Source organism: Epinephelus fuscoguttatus, linkage group LG24 (assembly GCF_011397635.1).
Source record: "Epinephelus fuscoguttatus linkage group LG24, E.fuscoguttatus.final_Chr_v1".
Lineage (NCBI taxonomy): Eukaryota > Metazoa > Chordata > Actinopteri > Perciformes > Serranidae > Epinephelus > Epinephelus fuscoguttatus.
In genome coordinates, this window is record NC_064775.1 from 13,102,224 (window position 1) to 13,126,558 (window position 24,335).

Here is a 24,335-nt window from a genome sequence, read left to right on the forward strand (position 1 = left end):
CTTGGAAACATTTAAACAGCATTTGGAAAAATCTAAATTATTATCACCTGTTTTATGTAAACATGCACGAAACACAGCAGACCTCCACAGTTTTCTAATATTACTACAGTAGACTGGGAGTAGTTACCTTTGGCCCGGCGACGAAACGTCCTGGTGGACCAGGTAAACCCCCCCTGCCTTGTGCCCCTGGTTCTCCCTGAGGATTAATGCAAGACAAGTGGTTAAATCAATAATTCATAAAATGAATTCCTTACAATTTAAGCCCTCCCAGAAGGCCACTGACAGAGTCCCAATGCAAAAAATAATTAATCAGAAATATTCAATAGCTAATCAAGCTTAGTAGCTCCTCACCTTTGGTCCCGAGGGTCCAGCAATGCCAGGTGGACCAGTCAAGCCCCTTATTCCTCTTTGGCCTTGGTCACCCTTAAAAATCACAAGAAAACAGTTAGTAATCTGACAGCTGTGACTTTATATACAGGTCAGTAAAGTCCTAGTGCCAGACATACAAAAAAGTGAGCAAGAAAATGTCCCAGTTTTCACCTTTTCACCCTGGGTGCCAATTCCAGGTGCCCCCTCTGGCCCTCTGAGACCTGAAGGTCCCGGCTCACCCTAAAGACACAAACATACACATGTAATAAGTTTTATGAGATTGATAGTGGAGCAAACAGACACATATAGATAAAGTAGGTGGTGAGATTAACTACCTTCTGTCCAGGGGCTCCGTCCTCCCCTGGCAGGCCGGGCAAACCTGACATCCCTGTTGACCCTGGCTCACCCTGAGGACAGATTCATGGATATGTTTCAGTTGTTGGATTGGAAAATCTAAGTATTGTAAAAATAAAAATGGTTTTAACTCACCTTAGCTCCAGGGTCTCCAGCCCCTCTCTCACCTGGGGCGCCTACCTCCCCCGGTAAACCTTGGTCCCCCTGTGAGACAAGACAGCATGACAACATTAACTTATTGTAGCTTTGATGTCTGAGAACCTGGAAGGATATGAATTCATCAAACTAAACAGTGTATTGGACAAACCTTGGATCCAGGCAAGCCCTCTCCTGGTGGACCTCTGCTTCCTGGTGGCCCTCTTGGTCCCTCCACGCCCTGCAAGGATGAATGGAGGCAGTGATAAAAAAAGAAGCCATCGATTAAAAGTTAACACTATGTAAAAATTGGATGGCTAAGGGACTGTACAAAAGTTACTGGGTGGTGGTCAAGTTTGAAAAACGCACAATACCCTTAGTTCTTGATACTAGTGAGTAACTAAACATATTCTGCTTCAGTGTTCCTGCCTCACTCTTTTTCCAATTTATCTTATACCCCGAAAAACTGCCAAATAAATCAATCAAATTCAGAACAGCAGGGACCGAGGACGCTTGGTTAAGTTGAGCAAAATATCATCTGCATACATATCAAATTTAAAATTATGACCATAAATGTTCACATCATGTATATCATCCCTAGAGTAGATAGCACATGCTAGTGGTTAATGCCTTTTATGACTTTTAAAGGAACCCTTTGCTTCATACCAGACAGATGCACTATAGAGAAGTATTGAACCAATTTAGCACCACACTCCTATAACATTGTGTCATGATGAACGGTTAAAAAACAGGAATAAAATCAATCCAGCAGAACCAGAGATGTCGTACTGTACTGTACTGTACCCACAGTGGAACTCGACCCCTGGCTGTTCATTAAATCTTGAATCTTGCTTTTATTTAAAGGTAAAAGGTAATGCTCAGCTCATGTCCCCACCCCAGTAACTTGTGTACAGTCCCTAAGGTGACTAATATGGAATTTACATTCAGGAATAACCTGCAAAACCATAATTGTTTGGCAGCTGAAGCCAAGGTGCCAATCACTTATTTAAGTACTTGCCTTCTCGCCCTGTATGCCAACTCCTGTGAGGCCGAGTGGCCCTGGAAGACCTGGAGGGCCAAAATCCCCCTACAGGTTCAGATAGGAAAGAAGGTTAATGATGATAACAGCATATAAGTGTTGATAGTATGACAGTGCATCACACTCACATGCCAACTGGGACATTTCGTGATTTATTACATGTGGAAAGCACCCAACTGTAAAAGAGTCTTTGCCAAGATCCTGTGCATTTTTTTTTTTGGCTCGGTAATAGATTTATACTATTATGCAGTAAATTCTGTTTATACACATGACTTGATGACATTTTTAATTCAATACCTTTTCATCTGTCACATGCAACATTAACGTCATAAACTTGTGATGTTAATGCACAGAAAACCCCGTAGGCACTGGTTTGTCATTACTACAGGAAAACATTGCAATTATCTGTGATGAACTTCTCCACAAGGCTACAGTAAACCTGTCAGCACAATCTGTGTCAGGAACTCCCATGTAAAAACCTCTATGTTTTAAAAGATGTTTTCTGGGGGAAATGGTTTAATCCATTCCCAACTGTTCACGTCATATTCCACTGACATGAGATGAATTATGTAACTTAAAAACATATCTTTAAATCAACTCATGTCATGGCCCATCAAAGTCTGCGAGCTAAAAGATTGCCAGATGGCCGCAAAGATCTGCACATCCTGAAAGGTAAGAGAGAATACCTTTCTGTAATTGTATGACCGTGTCAGTACAGAGCCAGCTTTCCCACATTCATCAGACCAAAACTGTGAAGCTGCACTCCTCCTACACTATCCAGGCCTTAACCTTGATTCATCACCTGTAGACTGTGACCTCATATATAACACCACGCTGAATGCATTCACTGGTGGCTCTGCCAACTCCTGGCCTTCTCTGCAACAGGACTCTGGCTTTATCTTCATGCCTGTGTGAAGGTTTTTTAGCCAGGCGTCTTATTTACAGCCACTCTGTACTCTACCTTGTCTCCTTTGATTCCAATGCCCGGCTGTCCTCTGGGCCCCCGCGACCCCTCCAAGCCTCGCTCTCCCTGTGAAGACAGACATGAGTTATTGCATTTTGCCTCTTTAATATATGTGAAAACAATAACACTGTAAGAGCATATGTAGGATAATGGGGAGGTCAGAAAATCTCACTCGTTCTCAGTCTCTTTCAAGTCAGACAAATCTTATTTTCACTTCTCTCATATAATCGCCCAGTATGAATAATTACACAATGGACCATCGAAGCCAAATGTGATTTCTGATTGAAGTTTAGCTTTGTTTATGTTGATGTCTACATGTCAAGCTTGGGCTAAAGTTGATGGACCACACTGTTTACAGAGACAGTTGCCAGACAGAGACATTATACCGTCTGATAGTTTTGGCACCAAGTGTGACTAAATTGTTAATACAGAGTGTTACCGCAGAAACCAGCACAATGCTCTTCAAAGTGGCTTTGAGTTATAACAAGTTTCACAACTGACTTGAAAGACCCCTTCGCCCCCAAATGTTTTTTTCTTGTTGGTTACTGCCCCTCAGATGTTTTACATTTAGTATATAAACTGATGTAAAGTATCTGCAGAGTTTGTCATTAGTGGACTGTTTTAACGTTCCTCAGATATATAAATTTATGTGAGAGACCTGTGACATCATACTGCAGAACTGCAATGTGAAACCTACAGAGCACGAACAGAAACAAGATTAAAGCCTGATTTATGGCAAGGCGATCGACACTTTAAGTGAGTGTCACTTGACAGAAATGACGTAACTTTTACAGAGAAACGAGTCACTCAACACTTTCTTATATATGGCATGCACCTGGAGAACTTTGATATGTCGTGACACCATCATTCTGTTGCTCAACAAGATTACATAATGATGGCCAGACTGTCTGACACATCTACTGGAGTTTTGTGTGTCCCGGAGTGAGCAACACGGGGCCCGATCTGGTAGACCAGATCGTCAAAACAGGTGGCAGACATCTGAAAATACTAAAAGTGCATCTCCTAACGTCCTACCTCTCCTGTCCTACATCTGTTGGATCAAAACATATTGGCCCTGTAGCTATGTCGTTTGGTTCAATGGGTGCACTGACTACCTCCTTTACCTGTGCTTCAGTTGTCTTCTCAGTAGAAGTTTATAATCTCTTCCTCTCCTAATGAAGTATACATGGATACATAACAAACACATGTAAGAAGGATCTATTCATTGACTGGGATGATATAATGTAACTAAACAAGTTGGCTGGAGAACAGCATGTAGTTACCATGGAGACGACTGAAATCTTTAGCTGAAGCATAAATTGAAAATGTCACATGGCTCTTTCATTTCTGTCGAGCAACTCTCATCAAGAATCGAGCGCCCTACCGTGAATCAGGCTCAAGAGTCTACACAGCCATGGTAGTGGCTCTGTGAGGCCATATGTTAGCATGCTAACACTATTTTCAGATGTTACTTTTGGGGTGTATTGCACAGTGTACACAGTTTGTGTCCAAAGTCGCAGCCCTTCTTGTCAAGTTCGGTGCAGACATGCAACTAGGTCTCATTCCCAGGTCATTAAATACTGACGCTTTGTCACATCCACCATGTTTTGGCTTAAAATGTGTGTTACAGTGTTAGGTTTAGATGTAGCGTTAGATAGCGTTAATAGATGATGTGACGTTAAGGCATAATTTGGGTAATGCTATGTTTAAACAACGCTACACTGACATTTGGTTTTGCACAGAACACAAACAGCAGTCTCTTGGTTAAAAGTCCTGTATGTGTTTGACCTGTTCATCCACCCCGACCACCTCCCTGTGCAGATTCTGTCACTCTTTATAGCGGTTGCTCTGAGCGTCTAATATTGCAGCTGCTGGGTTTACCTAAGATTTGGTTGAAAGCTGGGTCTGTCTCATACAGACGCAAAAGGAAGCCTTGTGCATTAGTATCAAACACTGAGGGTAATCAGTATTTGACGACCTGGGGTTGAGACCAGGCTGAGACACCACATTACCATTGTTAGAATGAGTTCAATTCACTGTTTCTGAAAACATGATGTTTCTACGGCCACTGAGGTGTTTCAAGCCAGTTCAGTAAAAGTTCAGTTGCAGTGTGCTTCCAATATGAGACTGTGAAACACACATGGCTAGACTCAGCGTGGCTTCTTTTTAAACAAGACCATATAAATATATAAACATGTGACAACTATGTAACACATGCAGGATGATAATACACAGCACAAGTAGGGAGATTAATTATCTAGTCATTGAATTGGCCTCATAATTCTATTATACAGCAATAACTATTGAAAATTTGCTAACATTAGCCACAGCAAGCTATTGATCACACCAAACAAAATAAGCTTAGCATTTGTGTGACGAAAAATGTCTTAACCATTTTCTTTTTCTTCTAATTTCAAATCTGGAGTGTACAGGGTCAGCACTGTACACTCTAGGACTATTGGAAGACAGGACCAAGGGAGCATAAGTCTGAGGGAATGTAGGACTGTGGGAACATAGGGTTTAGGGAACATAGGGCTGTGGAAACGTAGGGTTAACGAAACAGGGCTGATGGGACATAGGGTTGTGGGAACATAAAGCTATGAGAACACAGGACTGTGAAAACATAGGGTTAAGGGAACATAAGGCTATGAGAACATAGGATTGTGGGAACATAGGGTAAATGGAACATACTGCTAAAGTTACACAGAGCTAAAGGAACATCGGGCTGAGAGAACCTATGACTAAGGAAATACAGGGTTAAGGGAACATAGACCTGAGGGAACACAGGGTCGAGGGAACATAGGGCTGAGGTAACATGGGGTTAATTGAACGCAGGGGTGTGGGAACACAGGGCTCATTGGCACGCCACTCTTGGTACTATGTAAAGTGCTAATTGTGCATAACTGGTCCAACAGAAGTGGCATCTCAATTTTTTTCATTTTGTACAGGGGGAGAAAGAGTATGTGTGCTTTTAACCTTGTCTCAGTGGTTAGAGTCAGGGTTGCCAGCCAGTTTATGAAGAGAAAGAGTATCTTACATCTCTTAAAATGTGTCTAGAGAGAATCTATAAGTATTAAAACTCAGAAAAAGCAGGAATAGAAACACATTGAGGGATTAGAGCAGTAATCCAAGTTGACAGTAAGTACAATGAAAAGAGTGCAGCCTAATGTCCGGCTGTGTATGACTCTGCAGAGAAGTCCTCTGAGAACATTTCCCTGTCGTCTAAGGTCATCCAAGGACAACAGAAATACAGTGACAGACACTGAAATACATTGATTAGCACAGTAATGCTGCATTTGCATGACGACATTTAGAAGTATAGATGTATTGTAACAACACTGTGATCTCTCATTTTGGCACACAAGTCGAGGTGCTAATGATGTGGGAAAAGGGTAATATTGCTGCTGAGCTCCTGCGAATCTGGAGCTTGTCGAAACACGTCATGTGAAGACTCAAGAACAAAAACGGCACCTGTGGGTCCGCGGTCAAATCTCCTGTCGAGGAAAAAAAAACAGCACCCCTGAGGCTCATCTCAGGGTGCGAGATACACTGCCTCCTGTTCAGAGGTGAAAACTAGCTCTTACCATGGAAGAAGAGAGTCGGCAAATGATAAATTCGATGAACGTAGAAGGAGGTGGAAAAAGTATGATTCTGACCTGACTTAAAGTTATTGCACCTTCTGATGTAAAGCCAATCTGTGCTGCCACATTTCCAAAAAGTAATTACATTTGCTATTATCTAAAGACATTCCAATAACTTAATCACACTTAACTGTCTGCATTTATCAACACAACAAAGGGTTTAGTTACAATTTGATGAGCCATTTGTTCTCTTATGGAGGTGAGATGGCTTCGGGGGAGATGTTCAAAAATATCTCTGTGTTAAATGAACTCAGATACTGCTGTTCATAAATTAGGAAGCATTAAATGAACTGTGATGGGGGATTTTACACATTTGGAGTAAAATTAACACTGACAAAGTTTTAGAAAAGGTGAGGTAATTAGCCAAAGTCTTCTCGTTGTAACAGGGCTGGATCATCATGACCATGGGCCCTGGGTACAAATTTGGTAAAGTCTTGAGCAAACCCCATGTTTCAGTTATACTGATTCATTTGGTATATGACATTAAACACATTCCACCTCTGGTTTGCTCAAAAACCACAAGTGGAAGATATAAGAAAAAGTCAATCTACTGCTTACACTAAAAGAAGTAACTAAATAAATAAGAACTTAAAGTACACAAGATAAAGAACCACAGTATTCTACCTAGACTGATGTTACAAGAGTTCTGCGACCCATTTAATCTTTCCTACGAACCATATCAGTGTTTTTAAAGTGTTATTGAGAGGTGGAGGGGATGGTGGATGGTGTGACATCTAATTGGGACACTTGCCAAGCTGCAGACCACTGCTGACCACCTTTGGACACGAACAAACATCAAAACTGGTTGTGATTTAACAAGTCCTCGCTGTGTTTTTGGGCATCAAATGTGGTTGTTTCGTAGTGACCTGTCTTTACTTTTCCAGATGCTTTTTAGCACCTTCTTTGGCACCAAACGAGTGTTTTGTAGCAACAAGTTGCGATTTTTCCAGCATTTTTTTAAGCACCAAATGTGAGTGTCTTGTCATGAACCATCACTGTGTTTCAAGCAGCTTTTTAGGCACGAAACATGTATATTGTAGCAACCTGGCGTTTTTTATCATGCTGTAGTGCTGCGAAAAGTGATTGCTTTATACAGAGACATTGCTGATTGCCAGCTGGGATAGCGTCCCCCAAAGCCAAAAGATGACCTGTCCTAACCCTAACAGAGTGGTTTTGTGCCTAAACCTAACCACATGTTAACCACAGTGCTGTTGAAACGTAAAGAAATGTAAAGGTCAACATAGCTGCTACATATTAACGTAGAAATGTAACATCTGTGGTTTGCAGAAATGTACAATGCCAACAATTATTTTGGTAATTTAGTTGTTTCACAGTATTTTGATGAATTCATATATTTTATTCTGTAACTGTGGTCTGAAAATAAAAAAACACCCCTCTAGATAAAGAGAGGGTCTCAAATTATTTGGATTTTCCACATTATATTTGTCATTTAACTTAGAGCCTTGTATTTCAGGCCTAAACGTTGTACATTTTAAGGACGTTTGTGATTATATAGATTCTTCAAATAACTTTAAAGATCAACATGGTTTAGTGCCAAGTTACCTAGCTGAGCTTCTGACTACCTATGCTCCAAGTCGTGATCTGAGATCCTCAAGCCTACCCTCACTAGTTGTCCCTAGATCAAGGCTGGTTTGCCTGAGGAAATGGGTTTTTAAATCACTGCTCAAAACGTATTTTTATAGGAAAGCTTTTCCTTTTAATGCCTGACTTGTACTTTTGTGATTTGTAACTTTTGTTTTATTTCCTTTGTATTGTTTTGTTTTATTATTTCTATGCACTTTGTGAAGCACTTTGTAACCTTGTTTAGATAAGTGCTATACAAATAAATATCATTATTATTTTTTTTTTTATTATATTAGAATTGGAGAATGGAAGCTGCATCTCACTAAGAGAATATGTTAAAAAAAAAACAGAGAGCAATGAAGAAGTCACAAAAGAAAAGAAAATGTAATTAACTGTGGAAAGGAACCTGTCGAACCTTTGTCTTAAGAGCGTATGTGCACCTGTGTGAGTGCGTATGAGAGACGGTATGTGTGTTTGTGTGTGTGTATGTGTGTCTGCACATCCTGAGGGGAGACAGACACAGGAACAGGCTCATTCTTTCCTCTCTCAGTGAGTCACTCTCTCTGTCACGTCGAGAGGTGTCCTGGCTATTTTCCCGAATCATCACTGCATCTGCCGCTCTGCACCGGCATGTTCTCATGTCCTCTAGTGGAGAGTCAATGGGTCGGAACATACGATGAGGTAATGAGAGCCTTGCTTCACTGTATGCTGTACATGAACTTATGGAACTTCTGTGTTGTGTTGTGTTATCATCTCTTATAACCATACATGCTGTCAATTTCCTGTCATTACTCCCTGGAATCTGGATGCCAGACGGGGCAGGTGGGTGGATTGAAGGTGAATGCATGAAATGGGGTCAAGAGGGTTCAAAGCTTTTAACTGCTTTGAGTGCTTGAGCCTCCCAGGGAAAACTGTGAGCCCCAACAGCCTGAGACATAAAAGACACTGACTCACCTTTGGTCCAGGGAGACCCTCTCCTATTGGTCCTCTCTCTCCTTGGACTCCCTGTGGCCCTTGAGGCCCCTGAGTAAAACAAGACGACGTTAATGACCACTGGAGGATCATAAAAAAATAACCTCTGTGACAACTGACTGCCAAATGAAAAGTGATTATTAACTACAGCAGTAACATAGCGTTAGATGCAATTGCTGACCCCCACTGGCTCCCCTTGGCAAAAACAATTGGCGGCTGACATTACTGTCTTTAAGAGGCTGTGGTGGGCTCATGTTTTAAGCAAGCACAAAGATAGGGATATCTCGTAAAACTAGACAACCTAAGACATCCATTGGTACCAACCATGTCAGCATCGCTTGTTGGGGAAGAGGGCTAAATAACGCTCCAAACTGAGGCTTAATTTTGATGATGTAACAACTGACACGGCCATTTTTAAGGCCCTTGATCTCTCAGCTCAAGATATCTGAATTAAAAAGCGTTCTATGGATACCCATGAGTCTCCCCTAAACTGGAGAAGGCTTGTCCTCAACTCTACATATAGATTTCAATCAGCCTATATACTTCAACAGCATAATCAAAGTCCTGACATTCAGTTATGGATTTTGGTTTTTAAGTGGCATCCAAAGATTTTCAGTGGCCCCATCTGGCCTACTCACCGGTGGTCCAGGCTCGCCAATTCCTAGAGGACCAGGAGGCCCTGTTGGCCCCTGGTAGCCAACATCACCCTGTGGAGTGTGTGGGAATAAGATGAGTATACAAACAGGGTGAGACACGGGTGGATAATTATGTTTTCGTGACTTCGTTTTCCAGAACAATAGGGTGTCAAACTTTACCTTGGGTCCCGGAAGGCCAATCCCTGTTTCCCCTTGGATTCCAGGTGGCCCAGGAAGTCCCCTTTCCCCCTATAAAAAGACAGGCAGGGACAGACATGTGCAAATACACAAACAGATGCACAAACACATGGCTTTGTTTGTCTGATTACTGGGTCCAAGGCCTCATTCTGACATGATTGGACATCAGTTGAGCTGTCCAGGTTGGCCGATGACCAAAACCAACATGCTGATCTAGTTCCTGCCACTCCACACGAACACACACTGATTTTCCTACCTCTTATATTAAGCTATTTTAAAGGGGGTTTAGACATGTACTACAGGGTCTCTTCATACCTTAAGTCAAGACTTTATTGGTAAAGAATGCAATTATTCACTCAGAGGCCATAAATCACAGCTATGGTGTGCAGCAGGAGGGCACGCGAGAGTCGGGAAAAGGGAGTGGAAATGTTAGTAGGCGCATACCGGCACTTTTTTTTTTCCGTTTCCCTTGCCCTTTCAGGCAGGTTGGGACAATGTTTAAAGCCAGACATTAGTCTGCCATTTAGGTGATATAGAATGACAGCCAGACAATCAACATGAACATTCTTCCAAAATAATTAAGGAGGGAACACTTGGTGGGGAGTGAGGTCTCGTTGCAGAATTGGCAGCTATAACACCAGAGAGAGGGCTGTGAAAGTACTAACACACAAATAGGCTGACAAGGTAATAACAGATGAGCTACTTTAGAGCAGTTTCAAATGTTCCATTGGTGATGGATCATAACTCACAAACAAGTGTTCAAATGTATGGCCACCCCATCAGTTTGTAGGGCTACTTGACATTTGTGATGTTATTTATGCCCGTGATAAATTGATTTAATCTAAACGCATTTTAAATGTCAGCTTCGTGAGTGTAATCTTACTCCCAGGAACAGAGAGAACACTTTATTATGTCACGTGTTTTCTCACTTTATGTTCTTCCACATGCAGCAACACATTTTATTTTTCACCTCTGCCACTCCACAGGTAACAACTTTTTTCATTATCTTCATGCTGATGAAACCGCTGACATGGACGCCCTATTTATACAGCTATGAAAGAGATTTATTAAAACCAGACTGGAAAAAAGTTTATGGCCCCAACACACAAACCCAGAATGCTTCAGATATGCATCTGGTTTTGGAGAAAAGAAAACGCCAGTCTTTGGCAAAAAGTGAGGTCACTCAAGTATAAAGGAAGGACCAGTCAGAGGGAGGAAAGAGTTTGATTTACGTGTTTCTTAGTTTCCTTTTGTAGTTAAACACTTCCCAGATTTCAGAGGTTTGGTTCATGCACGTCAGAGAGAGAAGCATCAAGACTGAGGAATACTTACTTTTTTACCCATTGCACCTTCAGGTCCGATATCGCCAGGTGGACCAAGCGCACCCTGATTTGGGAACAAGTGTGTGCAAATTAGACTTGGGGCTTTGCAAAGTAAAAGTTATTGCAGATTATGAAGGATCAGACAGACCCTGAACATCACATAGATGAATTGAAAATGGCATAGTTGACTGTATGCCAGACCCCCTCACCTCTGATCAGTGATTGTTGGATCATAGCTAAGCAACCGTACCTAGGCATGTCAAACTTTGAATTCCTCTGTATGTTGAAGCAGTGTGCTTGGGGCTATATATGGATTCTGCGACCACTTTGTGTTTTCTGCCTGACATTGTCTACTGCCACCTGCTGACGATGACGGCAGCAATGATGGTTGGAGATTTTCTACATTATCTTAGCTGTTGACATGTTGTGGCATAAAATGTGGACATTAAAAACTTCACCCCTACTACACATTGGGCTGCTGGTGTTTTGATTTAATGAATTACCGTGGTAGCCAGTGACTTTCAGCCAAATGCGTTCGTGTCCACCCCTAGTAAAATGCATAAATGGCTGGTGCAGATAATAAGCACAGATGAGTGTGATGTGTTGCAAACTGATTGAAGTAAAAGTGAAAGCTTTTATGAGGACACCTAAATGATCTGTTTGTGATTTCAACAGCTGTCATCTGTCAGCATCTGTTTGTGATGCTGGCCAAATGGTGTTTACTTTGTTGTCATTGGGTTGCCCTAGTTAGAGCAACTGATGTTAGATCTCACGTTACACCACAGTTTGTTGATTAAGTTCATTTATTCTGTGGGACCACCACAGCCACGAGACAATAGCATTAGCTATGTCAGCTAAGAAGTGCTAATTTAGCTCATGTCAGGTTTTTTTCCCCATAGTTGAAATTCAACACTAATGTTGGAGCAGCTGACAACTTCACAGGTTCTTCCTGACGTTGTCTAAGGTAATGTTACACAATTGTACACTTTTTAAGACAGGCTGCTCTCAAACTTCACCAGATTCGTCTGTAGTTTGAACTATACTTAGTCACTTAATAGTATGGAGGGTGGTGGTGTCCTTTGAACCAAAACCAAATACTCAAGAGTATAAAGTCTGTCATAACATAAGCAGCTACTGCTAGCATACCTGTCTAACAAGCTTACTATTTGTTGTAGTAATTTGGTGTAACTTCAAGTCAAAGGAGCACACCATTAGCTTACTGTGTTATTTTGTGGGGTTCCAAGTTATGTTAGAAAAATGTGGGAGCTAAGATGCTAACGTTAGTATATCAGAGTTTAGACTAATGTTAATGGCTACCCTAGACAGTGTTACATAACTTAATTTAAAGACCCACTGTTTAAAGAAATTAACAGAATTTTTTGAGTGGTGAATCTCCCATATTTCTGCTTGTAAAATGCACATGGCTCATGCTAGTATGGATAGATTGACAGGTGTTTTGAAAACTTTCGAAGGAATGGGGTTTAGCAAAGGGTCAACTGTAGGTTATTTTATGACAGAAAGAATGGTACATTTCACCTGCAGGCCACGATTTCCTCTTGGACCAATGGTACCTTCAGGACCCTGGAAAAAGAATAGGAGTTGTTTAAAATGGTGTCATAAACAATACTTTGATCTTAAATGGGTTGTGTTTGATTTAATCATAAAGTGGTAAAGTATGTTATTACAATAAAACAAAACTATACACCTCTTTATAAAGGTCAGTAATTCTACTCAGACTGTACTCTTATACTTGACTGTATCACTAAAACAATGACAAAAAACACAATGTAATATATATTTGAATAGTTTAAAAGGCAACATACTCTGTCTCCCTTTATTCCAGGTGTACCACACTCCCCTCTCTCTCCCTGTAAAACAGGAAACAGCAGTTTAGTGAAGTCTTTAGCATCGCGTCATTTTGTATAATTTCAAGTTTATTACACAGAGTGCAATTGATCTCAGAATAATGGGTTTTAATATTCCAGCCAGGAGCTGCTTTACAACCGCTAATGACATGGGATTTACGTAATTAAATTCCTTTAACAGAAAAGTAACTAGAGATACTTGCAGACAGGCTTGACATTAAACACGGATGAAAAAAAAGGGGAACAAAATGCCATGATATTTTCAAAGTCTTTTCTGTGTACGCTCCCTTTCAGGTCTGGAAAACATAATTCTTCAGTCTCTCTCATTGTTGCAGATTTTCCACAGGCGTGGGAACCTGATACTTCGACAAACCATGGGGGCATATAGAGAGACTCTAGAGAAGAATCCATACAATACCTTCTCTCCTTTGTATCCAGCTTTTCCCTGTGTGTACAAAACAGACTTGTTAAGTCGGAGGAGACGGGCAACGACCAAAACACTGCCACACAGACTGCAGAACAGAGCGTCCTTTTATGACTGATGTGGAAATGAAACAAATCTTATAGATTTTATCCACATTTGTGAATCTTGACTTGATCTAAATTTAAGATACTCACCTCTGCTCCTTCCCGACCTGGAAGACCACTGAGCCCACCCTCACCCTGAGGGATAGAGGAATGTAAGGTTTTACTAGGAAAGGCAACCATCCTGGTTTGTACCAACAATATTTTTGATCTGGTTGTAATATGCAGTTTAATTTAAAACAACAACAATTAATGGTTCAATGAGTGTGCAGCACCTTCTGTCCTTTTGTGCCGGGGCTTCCATCATCTCCAGGACGCCCCTTTTTGCCCTAAAGAGAAAGTCATGAAGGCACCATTAGGCAGAAAAATCAACTCATAACTTAATAATATTTAATAACCCCTTTAATAGAATTAATTTCAATAATAGTATACATATAAAATCTTTTAAAGGTAAGCATCACTCACTAGTTGACTTGTTGGATGCATTGAAAAGACCACATGATAAAAAAAAAAGCTGCAGGATATATTTCATTTTATAATTATGAGCTAAATATTAACAGGTGTCGTCTGAACAATGACAGAATAGAAATGCAAAAAAGTATTAAGTGGATACTGAAAATGAGGGTCAATAAAGTGGTGCAAGTTTAAAGGCGGCTCCATTATTTTGTCTTTTTTTTTGAGGTTTTGATATTATTTTGTGGCTTCCCACTAGAGTTCCTTATGCATTCAAATCCAAAAATTCAAATTTTGGTCTAAATACATATTTTTTAGTGTCAAAATGCTTTCTATCTAAGCCCCTCTAAAAACTTTTCCAATGTGACAATATGTCGGTTTCTGCACTATGTTGCCGCTACATATAAATCCACATACTGCTGTGGATGCCATGTTAGCTTGGCTCCGAAGTCACACAACACAAACAAACTAAACGATTGAGTGGGTGGTAGACCAGCATCTCCCATGTGCGGTGAGGTACAATTACTATTTATGTCTATGGAGTCTGGTGGATTTGAAGAGTGTAATAAATCGGCCTCAGTTTCCTGCTGAAAAAGGCTTGTCTGACAGCAATATAAAGTGGTAAAATATTCTTAATATATCATACAATTAACTGATATTGATACTTTTTAGGTGGCCCTTATTTCAGGCCAACGCCACCAGACGTCTTTGAGGGAAACAATAGTTTTACCTTGCAAAAAACAAGTTGCTGGTCTCCCACTGTCTCTGATTGGTTAGTTAGTTTATGTTATTGTGTGACTTTTGAAACCAAACTAACATGGCGTCCACAGCAGTAGGCTATAATAATTAAACTGCATCATCTTCCACCTCTAAACTCAAATATTCCAAGTTAACATTTTCCTCACTCTCTGTGCTTACACTGTAAGTGAATGGTGTGTCTGAGGTGGGTGAAGGAGGGGAGGGAACCTACGTGTTGTAACCTACGTCAAAACACTTTTTGCTCACGGCTGAGTTTCCACTTGAAAAACATGGGGGAAAAAACACAGACCAACCCTTTTACTAATTAAATGCTACTATGTAAAAAATACCTAACCATGAGGCTTGGCTCATGATGACAGGAAAAATGTTACATCATCCCTGCCAGCCCTATTCTAAAGGTTAACTAGATATTAATCTTATCTTTGACTGATTACAAGAAAAAACTATAATGCAAGACAATTGTGTTTTTGTTGAGAGTCAGATGAGAAGATCAGTAACATACTCTCATGTCTGCTATGGCTACAGCCTGCAGCTAGTTAGCTTAGCATAAAGAGTGGAAGCAGAGGGAAACAGGTAGCCTGGCTCTAGCTAAACAAGAAAACGTTTGAGTGGTAAGACTTTGAGGTGGTAGCACGCGGATTTGGTTACCTGGACAAAGCTAACATAGCTGTTTCGCACCATTTCCAGTCTTTATGCTAAGCTAGGCTAACTGGCTGCTGGATGTAGCTTCACATTTAGCGTGCAGACATGAAAGTGGTAGAAATTTTCTCACTTAACTCTTGCAAGAAAGCAAAGAAGTGTATATTACTTCAAATTTGGCAGTGATTTGTTGTTCTACAATAGATAGGCTTCTTTAACAATAGCTGTAAATCAGAATGTAGCTTTAAGAATAGCCTTATTGGCTGCCTTTTGTTCTGCAATAAGCCGTGTGAGAGCTCTTTTTGTTGACCTATATAGGCCTCATGGCAGCAACATGTTTGAAGTGCAGCATGGATAAAGGCCATTGAGTCTGGGAGCAGATGAGTCAGAGAGGACTTCAAGTTGTCTGCGTCTGTGTGTGTGTGTGTGTGTGTGTGTGTGTGAGAGGACTCACCCAAACAACAGTCTGGCTCTTCTCTCTGTTTTCATGCATGTGTGTTATGGACTGTGCATGTTCTTATCGTTCAACTATCTCCCTGTCTGTATGTCTTTGCACACACTGCTTCCTCCAGTGTGCGCCTGTTACCAGTGATGTGAAACAGCTTTTGTTCAGAGCATTAAGTTTAAGGGGGTAATTACTCTGTTCTCATCCTGTGAAAATACATCAAAGCAAAACCACTACTTCTAATTGTGGCTGACCTTCTCCGTGTAATAAAAGAAGGTTTCACATCACGACACAGCTTTGGCAGGCGAAGAAAGTCATGCATGTAACATCTTATCCACCAAGCATGTGTCCTCAGACAATCCCAAGTGGCTGGGTTCTTTCAACAGACATGATTCTACTGATTTCCCATGTATATATCTGTTTCAGCCTGTTCTCAATAAACTGTAAGAGGAATGTAAGGTATTTGCTTTACTCTCACTGCTGCAGGGAAACGGAGCTTCGCAAAACCACACAATTTACTAAAACCCCCAAAACCTTGCAATTATGCAGCCTGTTAGCATTAAGGGTGCCTTTGTCAGCTGTGTTGTCCTCTACGGCGCTTCATAAGGAGCCAGTTTAGGAGTAATTTAGAGGCAGCAGAGGAAAACATGTGTTTTTCAAAAACACAGACTCTTCGTATGTTTGTAGCAGAGGAGGGCCAATATGAAACCCCAAAGAGTTCAATAAATGAAACAGAGTGCACCTGGGTGAGAGGAGTCACACTGCTGCTAATCAGCTATAAACACCATTCCTTATGACGCATTATTATGGATCCACGCGCGTGCTGGTTCGAGACGGTTAGGCGTAGGGCAAAGAGGTCATGGTTAGGGTTAGTATTAGCCAATCTTGGACATTCTGGATAAGTGTTAAATTTACGAGAAAAAAAATCCCAAGTCTCCTGCCAGAAAGTCAGGTGAAGGAGTATAAAGAGTGACACAATCCATACAGGGAGGAAGATGTGGTGGATTAATGGGTAAAATACAGGACTTTTACATGGGAGACATATAAGTGAATGTTAGCTTCACAATTTCAAACTTAGCTGATTTATTATTATCAGTTTTTAGTCTGCAGCTTTGTTTTTCCTTGTGGTGACCTCAGAGTACTTTTAAATTATAAGTGTGCATTATTTAGTCAAAAATAAAACACAAGACTTATTCTAAGTCTTTATGTCTGGAAAATGTATCAGGACAGAAAGTTTAAAGTTCACTGGCTTCCTTCCATGAGCTGTCAAAAGTTGCCAATGCTAAATAATGTAAGTTATTATTCAAATGCACAAGCACACTATAAATGGACTTGTTGGCTGCGGACACCTGGGTGCTAATATCATCTGCCATGATGAAAATGGCATTATAAAATAATCATAAAAATGTAATTTACTGGAAATTATTTTACTTTCATGATAGACATTGTATTAAAAAATGAACAGTCCACTAAACCTCTCTCTTGAGCTCACCAAGGCTGCAAAAGCTACCAACCCTTCCCGCAAATTAGCTGATTAAAAAGGACATGTCGTCAGGTTTGTGTCTGTGTGCTCTGTTTATTTAACACTGCAGCTAGATAGTTAATTAAGAACAACTCTGACACTGTGGACATTTGATCTGTGCTAACAGATGCTAAGTGGCTAAATTTGATTGCAGTTGTTGAGCATGATAGCTTCAGAGGCAGGGGGCATGAGTTTGACTGAGAATCTGTATATAGAGATTAATGATGATATTAAATAAAGTCCTAAAAAACTGTCATTAAGATAATAAGGGATGAATAATCATTCTGACTTATTTACTGACTGAATCTTGAACACCACATATGTAAATGCTTGGTAGAAGGAATACTTACAGGAGGGCCGAGGGCTCCCCTCTCACCCTTTTCACAGGCACACGTGCTCTGGGCTAGAGGACACTTCAAACACAGTGAAAGAACGTCAGATGGGCCATCCAGGGACACAAATCAAGAGATGTGCAGAAAGACCGCAGTCTCGAGACTTACCCCTTCATCCGCCAGCGACGTCTGTGGAGCAACAAACACAAGAATGTCAAGATGTTGTCAGACTTACTCCATATGGTTCATTTATACCCCACCGGCAAACATTTACTGAGAGAGATCTAAGAAAACTTTCCGAACTCTGAATCTGAGGTAAACTTTTAATTCTGGTCTTAAAGTGACATTGTAGGATTAGACTGCAGCCAAAAACACCTGCTACTCAAACACCCAATTAAACTTGCTCACAGCTGGCCTGGGTTCAACTTGTCAAATGGCCCTCAACCCCTCCTCCACCTGACTCTGCGACTGGACTCACATCCTGCATTTCCTCTTGTAACAGATACTTTTTGCCTGAGCTCTGTTTTTCACCCCACGGGTTGCTTTTCTCTTCAAAGCTAACCGCATTCTCTACACAAGGGAGAATGGTCGAAATTCCACCGAGAGTAAACGCAAACCACGTGCATTGATCAGTAAAATAGCCTCGCTTAACATCCAGGGGATGTTTCCGTAGTCTGGGAGGGGTGTCTGAAAAACACAGACAGTCGGAGCAATGCATTCGAATGCTGACACTAAAGATTAAAGACAGTTTCTCAGCTGAGACAGAGGCACATGCTTATGACATACAGATGCTGCCTGCGCAGGGCAACGAGATGAAAGTCTGGTTGTGGACTAGCTTCTCTTGCATGCAAGCAGAATTGCAGGTTGTCAGGTTCAATGCTGTAGGAGCCTCAGAGCTTCAGCTTTCCATAAAGTTCTCCCTTATCATATTTGGATGTGTACCACCTGTGTCAACAGTAAGCCTGAGTTTGAAGTGGTGTTTGAGGAGCTGCTTGAATGATGTAGCGTGCATGCATGTTCTTGCAGGGCTCCTGCTCTATTACTGTCCCCGATTTTCCCACAAAGAGTTTTAATGCGGAGCATATGTTACAGCTAACAGCCTGATAGTGCAGGATGTTGCTGTGCAGCACATGTTCTAATTATCTTGGTGGAAATCAACAGTCAGTTTATGAAAATAGTAACCCCAATCACTCAAGTCAGGATAAACAACTGGAAGTACAGACAAACTCTGTCTTAGTCACCTTCAAACACATGCATGGCCAAAGGAGAATTTCAGAGCTTGCGATTTTTTCGACCAACTGCTGGTTTTAGAGTGAAATGTCAGAGTGAATTTAATCTTACAGTGATGACCTTGGTGATGACAGCAGAACTGTTACTATGGCAGCAGGTAGCAGGTGTACATCAGGGATGCAATAAGGCAAGAAATAAAGCAGTGGGTGGTGTTGAGGACGGTACAGAGGAAGAGCTTATTGGGTGCATGGAGATGCTAACATTTGATTCATTTGGCAAAAGTCACTCAGCATGATGGCTTTTTGAAGCGCCCACCTGCCATTACTGGGAATAAACAACTACCAAACATGCATGCAATTTCACAAAATGTAACTGATGAAGAAACATAGGTGAGTGATTACATGCAAGTCTGATTAATGACAATGTGATTAGAGAGCTGACTTTGAGGAGTTTACATGATCTTGCAAGTGATTTTTGTAATTGGAGGATTCTAGTGCAACTTTTGTTGAACAAAGAAACATTATGGGCACAAAGAAACAACTGAAACAAAGTTCAACAGTAGCTCAAGTAAAGAAGGGTCATCATCATCATTGCATCACACAACCACATCTCATTAAAGTTTACTTTCATTGGCCAACATAAGCTACTGGTCATTTCAGACTACACAAGGCTGTAGCAGAAGAACTCCTGTGTGTAATGAAGCGACCAAGGGTGCATTTAATTGCTTATACTTTTAGTTTTTGATTTGTAAGAGGAAAAAACTGTTTTGGCTTTTTTCAGAAACTACACAATCATGCATAACCGCACAAACTAAAAAGCTGACAATGAGTAGACAACTATAACTTCACCACATCTGAATAATAGCATCTTCTACTCACAATCTCCTTGATGAATTTATCCACAATGCCTCTGTCCTGCAGGTTGTGAAGGTAGCGTGATGCTGGGGAGCTGGCAATCAGCCGCAACTGAGCCATATTGGGGGCCTCATTGGCTTCAGGTGTGATGCCTATGGTGAAGAAGCGGACGCCCTGGTTCTTGGCATCAGCCACAGCTGAAAATATGTCCGGGTTCCTGGGGTGCGAGATGCCGTCAAAGAGCAGAACGGCCACCTTTATGCTCCTGAGATCCGACTCCTCCAGGTAAATACGGGTGAGGTTGGTGATGGCGTAAGTGGTGTAGGTGCCATGACCAATGTACACAATGGGAGTGATCCGGGCCTTGAAGTCGTCGATGCCCCTCCACTGTTTGAAGGTCTGCTCTATGATGACATGGCTGCTGTACTGAAGGAGAGCTGCCCGGGCGCTGAGGCCCCGGCCGGTCTGCAGACGGAGGTTCTGCAGTCGGTCCATCACATCTGTGACAAAGCGCTTCTCCTGGGCATGGTTGTCTTTGGCGCTCTCTGAGCTGTCGATCAGAAAGGCTAACTCCAAACTGCAATCTTCATCAATGAGGGCTGAAATTGAAGAGGAGATAGCCAATTATTAACAATGAGGATCGAAGGTTTTAAAGGACAGATGCATTATTATTAGTTTGCTTTTTTTTTTAATCATTGTAGAGCTTTCCAGTCCATTCAAATTTTGGTTGAAGTGCATATGTTTTAGTGTCCAAATGCTATGTTCCCCAAGCCATTCTCAAAATATTTTCCCACATGACCTGACGTAGATGTCTGTATGATGATGTTGCAACAGATGAACCTACTAGTCTGCCTAATGTACATCTTATGACTCTGCCTTCTTTGGGAATTGTGTGAAATCAGTCTTCCAAATTTGCTATATTCCTTAAACCTCCCCAAACTGGCACAGAAGCTAACCAACCGATCGAGGCAGTGGTATAGCCGAAACTTCCATGTTTTGGAAGGGAAAATTACTGATTTTTCAAGTCTGGTGGCTCTGTAGGGAGTGATCGAAAAGAGCTGTCTGACGGCAAGGTAAAATGGTGAATATAATACGCTGACTCTGGATAAGTACCTAATACAACTCCACTTCAAAAAATCCTTGGTGGGGCGTCAGTAGTGTAGTGGATAGTGCTGGCGCCCTATGTATAGAGGTGATGCCTGGCTGCAGCAGTCGCAGGTTCAACTCCGGCTTGCAACCCTTTGCTGCATGTCAACCCCCACTCTCTCTCTCTCTCACCTCATTTCACTCTGTCCTGTTCATTAAAGGCAAAAAGCCCCAAAAAATAATCTTAAAAAAAAAAAATCCTTGGTGAAACTTTTTGCTAACAGCTGAGTGGGCGTTTCCCAGGCCTCCAGGAAGTGTGTCAAACTTTCAAGCTAACTGTTACCTCTCTCTCTCAGTGACAGCTTACCAGCTCCGAACCATAGTTGGGAACAGGCTTATTAACATTAATTTTAACTTGGGTCTTTATCAGGCGGGACTAGCTAGCGGTCTGGGTCACTCTGCAGAAGGAAGGATGGTGAGGCGTTCAGGTGCTGTTCACCAGCACTGGCTTCATTGCAGTCTTTACCACAAAACAATAAACTCGGCCTTCTCATGGGGTCTAACAGTAGCCTTGAGCTTATTTATACACTTAATTCTACTGCTATCATCACTGTTGGCTGCCTGTGTCTTCACCATGGCACCCTGAAAGAAGCACTTGCATACACCGAAGCACTCATGACACATTCACCACCAACCTAACTGGGGAAAAAGGGTGAGCTGGTAACACAATGTTACACGAACTGTGCAACTACAGCTTCAAGGTGCTGTGATGGCATGGGGCTCAAAGGACTTTTTCCCATACTTACAATTGGATAAAGACATCTGTATATCATTGGATAGAATTTTTGAGCATCAGATCATTATTAGATCAATTTGGTCCAATAACAGTCCGAAAGTTTAGACGAGCCGCAAGATTAAATAATTTTTTTCCCTGTCAAGTTAGCAGAGAGCTAAACCAGGAGGCAGCCACTCGGTCTGCAAAGTCTCTGGTGCGCTTGTGCCTCAGGCGCAAAGATGCGGACGATCCGGGTAATTTTGTTACCACTGAACCACTTTCTTAGGAATGAACGGGGCCCCACCTACAACGCTGTGTCCCGTTCTCTTTACACATCCATGGCGTTTCCATTTGAAACACCAGAAAAGAACGCAGATGCCCTTTGAAGATGTAGTTTGACATTTAAGGAAATACACTTGTTTTCATGGTGAGAGTTAAGTGAAAAGAACTGTACTCTCAAGGACTCTCAAGTCTGGATGCTATATGAAACTAGAGCTAGCTGCTGGTTAGCTTAGCTTAGAATAAAGTCTAGAAATAGGGAGCAGCAGCTAGCCTTGGCATGGCTTTTTAGAAGTAGTGTGTACATCTTGGCATTTCATCATTAGACGATAGCTGTTTTGGCTTCTTAACAAGCCTGTGACTTAACAAATTACCAAGTTACTTGCACATGAGGTATTTTGCCTGTATCTCCTGTTGCCAAGTTGGTTCCCCAGGCCTTTCCAATCAAGATACATCATTTTTTACTTTCATATCCACCCAAATATAAAGATCCAAGTGATTACAGCCAAATGGATTTTATGAGTCAGGGAGAAATCTTTATCTGCGGAGCCTTCAGAGAGGGTAAAGGTGATTTATTGACTGTTTAGGCTCTATAGGCTCATGCCTTTTCAGGAAAAGTGTGATAAGTTCATGAATGTGACATATAATTTTGAAGAGGAAATAAAAGTAACTCAACTTGCAGCACCAACCTTCAGCAATGGAAGGAGGTCACAGATCTAATATAGGCTGAGGATAAATCACATTAATCTTCACGGAAATATGTCACAGAGAGAATGTGCCTGGGGAAACGGGATTCTGAGCGAATAAAACATTTGGGTAACAGAGCACTGAACGGTCACACAGGAGATGGATGGCTCTGAGAAGCCTGAGAGATATGATCAATCCAAGTGGATTGCATCCTCCAGCGATGTCCTTGTTGAGTATCATGTTCTATTTTTTTTACCTGTGGCAGCAGCCTTTTTTTCCCTGTGATGAAAAAGTGAAAGATGTCCTGCCTGCACAAATTCCACACCACTTTCCCAAGTAAGAGCATCAGTGGAAAAGAGCCAATAAGACAGCCCCCCAGAAAAATGTAAAGAGACTACTTTAGACTTACATTTGCCATTTTGTGGTATGGCATTGGAGGGATTTACTTTGCTCTTCTTCTTCGTTGTCACCACCACTTCCTCATAGTCTTCGTCATAGTCCTGTGCCAAAAGACCCTGAAGTCCCCACAGCAGCAGGAGCCAGTGCAGTGAGGGGACCATGACTTCCCTAAGAGATGAAGAGAAAACAGAGATGGATAAAAAGACCCAGACACGTCCTCACATTTTAATACCTTCCAAAAAAACTGCACACACTCAGAGAACAAGCTTTAACAAGCATGTGTGTTTGAGACTCAGGTATAAAGCATGCATAACTCACAATGTTGCTGACTTAGGTCTCCAATGCGTTCAGCTCTATAAAGCAATCCTGGCAGTGAGGAAATTCAGAAAAAGTGCAAAAACTGAAATGGAGATATTCTTCATTCACAGTTAGTTTGTTTCCATGTCCTGAGCATCAAGCTGAGTGTCCTTGTCCAGGGTTGCAGAAGTTGAGTCTGTGGGTTAAGTGGGCACTTTATGGTGACACCAGCAGCACCAGCAGCACCAGCAGTAGTACGTTGCCAAAAGTTTAGACTGTATTCTGGCTCTCATGAGACTCAAGCCATTCTAAGCTCGCAGTAAATTAAGGGAAGTCCAGCCCTTTTTTAAACTCACTCACTCCCATTTAGGGGAGAGCATGGGAGGGGTGCCTGGGGAGGCAGACACTTCAGAAATCCCTCAACATGACAGAGCAATGAGTGCACCCCCCTCCCCCAATATTTTATTTGTCATTTTTACTTAGTTAGCCACGCTATTTCAAAAAGGGACAAAAAGGAAAGCCCGTGGGAATAACAGCAATTTGTTTGAGACAGCTGGTTAAAATCAGAAAAGGGCTTTACTGGGTTTTTTTGCCAATGTGTTGTGGGGTAGCTACCACAAGCACATCAAGGTCATGTCCTTGGTAATATTTCTGCAAAGTTAGCAACCTTACATTACACGTTTTTCCTGAGGCTGACTCTAATGTTTCTAACCAAGTCTTCATTGGCAAAAAGCTCAGTAAATTAAAGCAGGATTGTCTTACTTCTGAAAAAGGAAACAACAGAATCATCCTTTTAGAAATGAAGAGTTGAATTCATAAGCCATAAAACACACATGCTCAATTCAGTGCACTCAGCTGCACTTGGCCTGGTATGACAAGTAGCTAATGGTGGCCAATGTCTGTGCATGTTAGCTAACTTTATTGCTTTTGAGTTCATAGTCATCAAAGTTGAACTCTACATGATGCAAAGATGCA

At 41.5% G+C, this 24,335-nt stretch overlaps 1 protein-coding gene across 2 annotated transcripts in view; it reads right to left on the reverse strand.

The window, feature by feature from the left end:
* Positions 1-23,679, reverse strand: part of LOC125884783 (collagen alpha-1(XXVIII) chain-like) — a 37,486-nt gene extending 13,807 nt beyond the window's left edge. For both annotated transcript variants that reach the window (XM_049569970.1, XM_049569969.1), the window contains exons 1-22: positions 23,382-23,679; positions 23,074-23,231; positions 19,862-20,436; positions 17,922-17,942; positions 17,772-17,834; positions 13,879-13,932; positions 13,697-13,741; positions 13,497-13,523; positions 13,037-13,081; positions 12,750-12,794; positions 11,224-11,277; positions 9,874-9,942; positions 9,697-9,765; positions 9,041-9,109; positions 2,859-2,927; positions 1,877-1,945; positions 1,031-1,099; positions 859-927; positions 705-776; positions 541-609; positions 352-423; positions 128-196 (exon numbers count right to left, since the gene is read on the reverse strand). In XM_049569970.1, the coding sequence (XP_049425927.1) occupies positions 128-196; positions 352-423; positions 541-609; positions 705-776; positions 859-927; positions 1,031-1,099; positions 1,877-1,945; positions 2,859-2,927; positions 9,041-9,109; positions 9,697-9,765; positions 9,874-9,942; positions 11,224-11,277; positions 12,750-12,794; positions 13,037-13,081; positions 13,497-13,523; positions 13,697-13,741; positions 13,879-13,932; positions 17,772-17,834; positions 17,922-17,942; positions 19,862-20,436; positions 23,074-23,224 (1,845 nt within the window). In that variant the 5' untranslated portion in view covers positions 23,225-23,231; positions 23,382-23,679. The remainder of the gene's footprint in view (positions 1-127; positions 197-351; positions 424-540; positions 610-704; positions 777-858; positions 928-1,030; positions 1,100-1,876; positions 1,946-2,858; positions 2,928-9,040; positions 9,110-9,696; positions 9,766-9,873; positions 9,943-11,223; positions 11,278-12,749; positions 12,795-13,036; positions 13,082-13,496; positions 13,524-13,696; positions 13,742-13,878; positions 13,933-17,771; positions 17,835-17,921; positions 17,943-19,861; positions 20,437-23,073; positions 23,232-23,381) is intronic.
* Between the last annotated feature and the right edge of the window lie 656 nt (positions 23,680-24,335).